At 36.8% G+C, this 9,205-nt stretch overlaps 1 protein-coding gene across 1 annotated transcript; it reads right to left on the bottom strand.

Annotated features, from left to right (window-relative positions):
- Positions 1-423: 423 nt before the first annotated feature.
- prxl2b (peroxiredoxin like 2B) lies at positions 424-9,142 on the bottom strand. Its single transcript, XM_044350243.1, has 7 exons — positions 8,968-9,142; positions 8,367-8,571; positions 7,259-7,310; positions 6,956-7,019; positions 6,755-6,830; positions 5,532-5,650; positions 424-867 (listed from the first exon to the last, which is right to left on the bottom strand). The coding sequence occupies exons 1-7, from the start codon at positions 9,028-9,030 to the stop codon at positions 841-843; spliced, it is 606 nt and encodes a 201-aa protein (XP_044206178.1). The 5' UTR covers positions 9,031-9,142; the 3' UTR covers positions 424-840.
- Between the last annotated feature and the right edge of the window lie 63 nt (positions 9,143-9,205).

Raw genomic sequence — 9,205 nt, 5'->3', positions numbered from 1 at the left:
CAGTCCTTTGTTCATAGCAATCAGTTACTAAAAACACTTAAGTCAGGTATCATATGGGGTCATTTCAGAAGTGAAGTGTTACATTCATGCACCAGTTTGCTCAGACTGGATCCACAGTATTACATGTATGTTATTTCAGACACTTTAAAGACTTCACAACTACTTAGAGCCAGAGTGAAGAAGAAAAGAGTTTTTAAAAGTTTGAAGTTAAGATTTTTTGACGTTTTAAATTTTTAAGAAGGATGGTGAGGAAACAGTGAGGTGGATGCGTAGTGGAGATGAATGGTTGGAGCACATTAAAGGTGATACCAGCCATCAGAGTTCAGTCAATTATGTAAAAATTAATCCTGCATATATGCAGGATGTCTGTTTGTCATGTCAAAAAGTTTGATACCTCCACACCAATTTTAAACCAATCATGTCTCCATTTTAAAGATTTATTACAATTTGATAAATACAAAAGAAGCAATTTTGTAAACATAGTGTGTAAGAAATTGTTATACATCTACCAATCAATTTAAAACAAAACGATCATTGTGATTAACATGTAGGTACTGAGTTAAATTCAAAATTACCAACAATTATTACAATTAAACATTCATAGAAATTACAAAGGAATGCTCTTTTTTGCTGTACATATACAGATTAATCCTTAACTTCATGTAAAGTGAGCTTTCACAATATATATTAAACACACCTTCATACAGAACTTACAATCAATCAGGTATGGTGACAGTAGTTTTAGTTTAGTATAACATTTTAATGATATTCCACATCTTAATGTCTGTTTTAACTTCCCGAAGTGTAGATGTTCAACAGGTACCGCGGGCAGCGACGTCATCATCGTGTACAAACATCATCATTGCACTGCAAGAGGTTAAACATCAAATAATGAGGGAGAACCATGATGCACAAGAAGCATTTATTATTGAAACATAAGATTTAAGTCCAATAAGTGGTAGTTCAGCTAATCTCCCACAAAGCCCATGTGGTGGAACATATTGACAGGAAAAAGTGATTAATCATTAATGTCAACAGCTTAATAACAATTACTGGGTGGAAAACTTTGAGGGTGGTTCACTTTCCAGGAAGGAGAAAAATGGTTTCTGTTGATATATAAATTACACAACCACAAAAACACAAACATTTCCAACTGAAGAGGGAATATTTTTACTAACCCAAAGCACACAGTGGTCATAATGTATCTGCAGACAACTGATAAGGGTCCTGATCAATATCGTGACTCAATAACAGTTTCCAGCTTGCACTCTAAACTGGACATCCTGCCGTCTGTCATTTTCATGACACTCCCATTGTCTGCCCACACATTTTTCACTGCTTGGTCATGGAGGAGCAAAAAGGAACATGGCTCTCATAAGCAAATGACAAAGCAGAATTATTATTTCAGTTTTTGAACACTGTGATAAGCAGGTTTCTCTTACTTGACATTTATATTTAACATCTGCTTCAATCAGTTGGGAGAGGAAAATGCTAATACTTGAATAAACTATGTTTAGATGATTAAAGCCAATTGAACTGTTGAACAGTATCAACAGTCTTTAAAAACAATATTTTCATCTTCCTGTTTCATTGTGCCTTACATTCTAATTCAGCATCTGATTAAAGGACCAAAAGGTAAACTAGCCTCCATCTTCTGTTGCCAAAATCCATTTTGGAAAACAGCCTGCGGCCTATTAATTACCAGGAGTGATTTTTTTTTTCTGCTGGGTTCTGCTGGAATGCTACCATGAAAATATCTAAAGCCGAGCAAGAGCTGTTAAGCAGTGACAAACAGACTGGCATTCAATTTCAACAAATCCTGTAGCTACACGACAGGATCTGGGCCCCAGCTTTAAAAGAAAAAAAGAGGTCAAACAGCTTTACACAGAAATCAGTGTTACAATTCAAACACAAAAACAACAGTAGTTCAACAGACATACACTTACATTTGACATAAATATCCACTTAATTTATGTGTTAATTACATAAGGTCAAAACTTCCAGGATTCTCAGGATTATCTTTGCTATCTTGCTGTTTAAAGTTATGAAATGAACTGCTTGTAAACACAACTTACCGCATCATATTTACATGCGATGAAGCATTTATTTTACATGTTTTACTATAAAAGTTCAAAAGTATGAATTGTCATACGATCATGCAAAGAATTAGTCTTTACTGTATTGATCTCTCACTAAATCACAGCAATTCTGTCAATGGACCACTAAGTGGAAAAAGTTATTATTAAAAATTTCCTAAGATGCTTATGTGGGAGATCCTTTTTTAAAGATTTTTTGGGTATTTTGCCTTCACATAGTAGTAAATGTAGAAAGAAAGAGGACGACAACGAGCGACAAACCATTCAAATCAGTCATATGTGTCCACTAGGCCACCATGAAGCCTGATATTGTTAATTTTAACTATTTATCTGTAAGTTACTTTCAGATAAGGTGTTCGGTGACTTCCCCTCCTACTTCAGAATGAGGTACATCTGTAAGCAACCTTGTTTATCCAGGAAGAGTCTTTAAAAAAATCTTTAATTTATGGCGTCTCTGATCAGACAATGTTCCTGAGGGAAATCTTGTTTGAGGGTTTCCACCTCCAGAAACAGATAATAGAGCTTCTGAAGTGGTAAATACTGACTATTAGCTGTTTGAATAGGAAAGATCTGAACTAGAACCCATTCACTCAAAACCATTGGATTTATCGATTTATCTGGATCAACCAATGACATCACTGTTAACAAAGCTTTACTGTGATGGCAAACTTTTTCAGAGCCCCTTCCGCACAACCATTTCAGCTAGCTTGTGACTCACATTCATTTCTGCCACATTTTGACCCTTCAGAGAAAACAAGGTCTATTCTGTTCGCTGGCTGCAGAGATGACATCTGCTGGTCTTCAGACAGGTCATGGGGAAACCTACTGTACATGTTGCAATAGCTCTGCCACGGTGGGTTCTGTGGGAAGCGGGCAACAGAGCCACAAGGCAAAAAAGACCATGTGCTGGGTATCATGGGCACGCTGAAAGCCCTGACAATCACAGGACGAACCCCCAAGAAGTCTATGAAGTCCATGAGTTCTGAGAACTTTTTTTCTAAATGTGCTATTATGGTATGGAACAACATTTTAAATTGTAGTTTCTATTTTTATGATGTATTATATATTGACACCACAGAAACAGAACCAACAATGTGGCTCCGTCAGTGTGATCTTATCATCTGTTCCTAAAGATGCTGCAGTCATAAATTATTGTGCACTATGAATATAGTGTTATTTAAGTGTTTGCATACCACTGAGTTTTTGCACTTGCCTTTTGTTTTACTATGTTGATCTTGTTGATTTGTTGTAAAATAAATAAATATTTTGTTTAGGATCTGCAAAATGCCTCATATTACACCAAAGTACACAGAAATTTAGATTTTTTTCCCTTTAGGCATTCATAAGTTTACACGTCACACTATTTTCATGTTTTCTGAATTCACGTCCATCTTGCACCCTAAAATCAACTCAGATTCCATCAAAATTTTAAATCACGTTCTGCTAAAAAGTCAATTTGTTTATGTTCAAAACATGTTGCTACAGCTTGAATACAAGCTATGAGCTATAAGCACTTTTAAATGTTCATAAAGATGCTTTTTATTGACTCAATTAAGCCCTGAAAGGTGATTTCTAATTTATTTGAGTTGTTTTCTAAAAAATAAAAAAGCTATTTTCATTTAATGTAAGCCTTTGCTAAATGTTTATTGAACCTTTGCTATTCCTCTATTTTTCTTGCATTACATGTTTGACTGTCAGCATATGAGGCTGTTGTCTTTGTCTCTGAGTGGTCATCAGTTTTGAACAACACTAACCCATCCTTCCTTTATAATCATGCCGTCCTCACTAAGCAGCAAAGGTCAGCATTGTAATAACACAAGACCCATGTTTATATCTGTTAACGTCATTTTCTCAGAAAACAGAATCATACTCTGGATATCTTGTATGAATATGAATATATATATATGAATATCTACATGCAAAGATCTTTAGATTTAATTAGTAATCAGTGACATGTTAAATTTTATAATTCCTACTTGTGATTTAATTCTGAAGAGCACTGCTAGAGCTACATAATTATGTCTGTGAGAGAGATAAGAATATATATATACAGTAACAGTCAAAAGTTTGCACACACTTTCCCATTCTTGAGAAAGTGTGTCCAAACTCTTGACTTTTCATAAATCTTGCCTAAGGCTGCCAGTCCTGGGGCTGTATTCATAAAGGCTTCCTTGTACAAATAGTTGCTTCTAGTGACGAAATTCTAAGAAAATTCTTAGAATTAAGATGTTAAGAATTTCCCCTCACAGTTAAGACTAGATCCTGGTAAAGATAAAAGTTATTCACGAAGCATCTTAATCCTTAAGAGAGCTCATATGGCGAAAAACTGTTAGGAGTAGAGAGGAGGACTTTTATGAGGCTTAAGAGTTTCTTAAACAGAGGAGAAAATGGCAGAAAGACAAAGAGGAAGGAGAAATATTCTCCAAACACTGAGTGACAATGAATTAAGGAAGTGCTACAGATTAGATTGTGCATTGATAATGTTTGTGGGTGATCTCATTAGAGATGCGCTCACATCTCCCATCCAACACAATAACGCTAAAACACTAGAAATGAAAGTGATCACATCACTAAGATATTTGGCAACTGGATAAATTTGGAATTTGCTGGCAGCTGGAAAAAAAAGCCATACATGCTAACCAACACTGCTACTTATATACACTAGCCAGCAATCACAGAAACTGATGAAAGCTGAGCCATTTCCCCTCGTTAATATCAAATAGATTAAGTACTAAAATGACCTGCATGGTAAATAAACATGAGCAAATAGATATAATAACTATCAGCATGTGAATAGGTGCGCAAGTAGGCTGTTAAGGTCCTGTTCCTTCCTTGCTCAGAGTTGCTCTGAGAATTTATCTAAATCATTCCTCCTCTTTTAGGCTAAGTTAGGAGCTCTCTGAGAGTTTTCTCAGAATGTTTGTGAATATGGCTCCTGGTTTCCCATGTTATACTATTTATGTGAAATGAGTTCTCTGTGTGTTTGTGGGGCATTTTCAAGTACAATTATGTACAGAGGGAGATTATCACTCAAGTTTAAGAGTTTTTTTGGGGCCTGTGACACAAACACTGACAGAGATTGAGTAATAAATGTGACATTGTCTATGAAGAGACTACACTGATGGATGCCTTGCTGCTGACGTAAAACAGAGTCTGCTGAATGAACCCGGTGCATAGACCGGCCCACTGTGCTTTGAGAAACTGATTTTTTTTGCTTCTATTCCATTTAATCCCTCACTTTTCAGTTTGATGTCACAGAGTTCACCAATATATAATAAACAATTAAAAGTTGAGGAGGGGCGGTAAAGAAAATAGAAGAAGTTAACAGTAGAATGTAGAAATAATTACTTTAGGTGAGTGAGTTATTAGTAACCTCGAGTATCTATTATATCTTAATTCTTGTGAGATGTTTTTTATGTTCATTTGATGTCTTACCACTGGCCTCTGTCCTGCTGTTACATTTGCTGAGATGCCCAAAGCATTGGAAATGTCCTCTAAAGGAACGTGGTCTCCTGGTGAATCCTGGATGAAGTGCATTAGGACCTTTTCTCCACCTTTGCAGTACAAAAGAAAATTACAAGGTATCATCAATTAACCTGCTTGACAAATTTAAAGATGATTGCCATTAACATCAAAGATTGCTGTGAATTTGCTTTGGTGAGTTCATGACTCTACTGACAAAAACTATAACAATAAAAAACAAAAACAGAGTTCAATATGTAACAGCGAGTACATAGCCTGTTGTGGTTGATAAAGAAAGACCATAAAAATATATATCCTAATATATAGGATACAGACGAAAATACAATAAAACGCTAGAATTAGCAAATGGTGCAAAAGTTTCAGTCCTGCAAAAATACACAGTCCTATCTGATTTTACTTCAAAGCTTCTAGGTAATAGACTTAAGTATTAAGAATCCAAATTGCTTCCTACAATACTCAGATTTAGATCTTAATTGACAAATCCTCAAAGAGGAGGAATGCTGGTGAGAAAAACCCAAACAAGGATTTTTGGTGGAGCCAAGACGTTGAAATTAAGGAGACAGACCGGACAGGGTGACTTGTACTTCCTTCAGCTGATTATTTTCTTTAAGAACAAGCTGCTCATACTGCGCCATAATAGAGAGAACTAGCAACAAATAGAGAGACTACTAAGACTCTGGCTTTTTCTGTGCTTGTCTTCAGAGCACCACATTTGAAAAACTTAAACAAGAAAGTTTCACTGCCTCATTAACCACTTAATTAAAAAATTACCTGTAATTTTCCTTTTCCTCTCTCTAAAGTCCTTTAACTTCTTATAATGTAATATTCATTGTTTGTATACAATAAACGAACAATGTGGAGAGAGGCAGTGACCCCATGGAGCACCAACACCAAGATCCTACTGTGAACTTCCAGCCACACTACCATGATGTGATGCAGCATTGCCCTCTAGAGGAGAAACTGCAAAAATGCCATTTTAACTGTTTATTTACCTGCATTCAAATGAAAGGACAACCCCTTATCAATGCCATGCCACAAGGTCATTTACAAATCTCCTGTTTCATTCAGTCTTCTGAACTATCATTGTTCTTTTTCATCCACTTCTATCACAAGACATTTCACAAGACAGACCCTTACTAATAGCCCCCTCCGGTGCACCTCAACCTTTACTGTACCTTTGGCTACGATGAGCATGCCTCCACTCTGGAGCAGATCTCCTGAGAAATTTCCCTGGATGCCTTCAGCATTGGCCTGAAAACAGCAGAGACAACAGGCAGTCAAAGGTCAGTCTGTCAGTCTGTGTATGTGCAACTTTACGCCCTGCTCCAGTGACCATGAAACGTATGAAGTAATCATATAACCATGAAGATATCTACCTTTGCGGCTACATCTCGTACTTTCTTCCCCAACGCAGCAGGAACAACACTTAAGGCTGAGTACCTGAGGAGGAAAAAAACAACGTCTCTCAATTACACAAAGCAGTTAGTCTTTTGCAAAGTAGAGAAATTTAGCATGACTGGTCAAAACCTAATTTGTCACTTTGGTATTAAGCTCATCATTAAGAGTTAGACTGATTATCTTTCACAAATGAAGGCAATTCATATCAAGATCAAAGCAAAGCATCATTCTTAAAACAGTTTCTCTATTATATGCGGTGAACGTGGATTTACTGTACTCACCTTTTGAAGCCCAGATCCTTGTAGCTTTTCTTTTGTTCGTCAACATAAATGGCTAAATGAGAAGATGATCGATGATTATTTACAGACCTACAACAGTATTTGGCTGTTAAGAGCAATGACCTCAATAAGCATTTCTGAATCCTTGTGACACGCCAAGTCTGGTTGTGCAAAGCTGACAATGCAGCTGTTATGTTATGTTATGTTATTACGAGGCTTGTTACAGCAGTGAAGAAGATTTATGTTTAAATTGTAGCTGCAAACATCCCAGTTCAGAAAAGAACACTGATCTATTTATTACAAATATCTCAGAAAACAAATTGATTCTCATATTTTCATTTCTGGACAGAACCACATTCATAGGTGGTTCAAAATCTGACAAATATTTGAATTGTGACCAGGCAACCACCATCTGAACTGGAGTTTCAGACCCTAAATAACTGTTTTTTTCTCTGTTTGTTTTCTGTTATGACCTGTGGCTATTTCAGAGGTGTCAACCAGGAAGTGACAGTTTGTCATCGATCAGCTTTTAACCATCATTTCAGTCAAAGAATTGTTTTATAAAATAACTGACTGTATTATAGAGTCTTGGTGGTTATTTATGCAACTAAGTCATTTTTTAGTGGACAGTGTGACAGGATGTGTTTCATTAATTATAAAAGATCAACATATTTTTCATTTTTTTAAGACTGAACCAGAGGACAAATTCAATTATTTGTATAAGATGAGTAAATACTGCTTACATCTAGGGCTGCAAATAACAATTATTTTCATTTTTGATTAATCAGCTGATTATTTTCTCGATTAGTCGATTAATCTTTTAGACTATGAAATGTTAGAAAATAGTAACACAGTTTATCAGAGGCCATGATGATGTCTTCAGTTTGCTTGTTTTATCTGACTAACAGTCTACAATGTTCAGATATTCAATTAACTGTCACGTCTATGACAAGGAAATACAGCAAATCTTCACATTTAAGCTGGAACCGTCATATGTTTGGCGTTTTTGCTTGAAAAATGACTGAATCGATTAATCAATTATCAAAATGATTTAATTTTCTGACGATCGACTAATCGATTAATCGACTAATCGAGTAATCGCTCTACTTACGTCCTTTAAAAAACCCTGCTTCTTGGAACTCCTTCAGCCCAATCTCTTCTGGTCCGACTCCTACCAACGTTACACCGCTTGCTTTCAGGTCTGGCTCTAGTTTGCTGACCTCTGATGCCATCCACCGACACACCTGACAGCCAAACCGGCGCAGGAAGAACAAGACCACCGGCTGGTCCTGCCATAAAGACTGGAGCTCTATACTCTGAAACACAGTCAGATTAAAAAACAAACAAACATGAAACCACAAAAGAACTGGTTTCACACAGGCTACATGTGGGAAATGGTGTAGGATGTACTCATTTTATCTGTCACAGGTTCAAACTGTGTAATATCATGATTTATATTCACATGTATTCCCTTCAGATCATCATTATGTCACCCTGGAGGTCCCATTACTTCACTGCTGTGAGGTAATGGCAGGTTTATTACAGCAGGTCTCAGCAGGGCACACAGGCCTCTAATGGGAAACCAGGTGAGCCTAACAGCGCTACTTTAAGTTAAAAGCAGGCATCTTTAAGTACAAACAGAAATAATCTGACAGAGGACAGAGAGAAACATTTCCTACAAACTGAAACAGTCGCTCGGCTCCATTACTTACCTCTCCGGTGTCAGAGCTCTTCAACAAGTTCTTCCCAACTCGAGCAAGGTCGACGTTTGGCATGTTGGCGACTTTTATTCAACGAAGTCTGAGGAGTTTGTCCGGTTTCTGATCTTGTAGTAACGATGTTTGAAGCAACGCCCGCACAACAGTTGCAAAACAACTGCATCCTGACACGCCCCCCTGAACACTGGCGTCCAATCAGACTCTGTTGGCGCTGGAAAGTCAGCCAATCACA

The sequence above is a fragment of the Thunnus albacares genome, chromosome 4 (genome assembly GCF_914725855.1).
Source record: "Thunnus albacares chromosome 4, fThuAlb1.1, whole genome shotgun sequence".
NCBI lineage: Eukaryota > Metazoa > Chordata > Actinopteri > Scombriformes > Scombridae > Thunnus > Thunnus albacares.
Note: the sequence above shows the minus strand (reverse complement) of the source record. Positions and strands in the feature narration are given on the sequence as shown.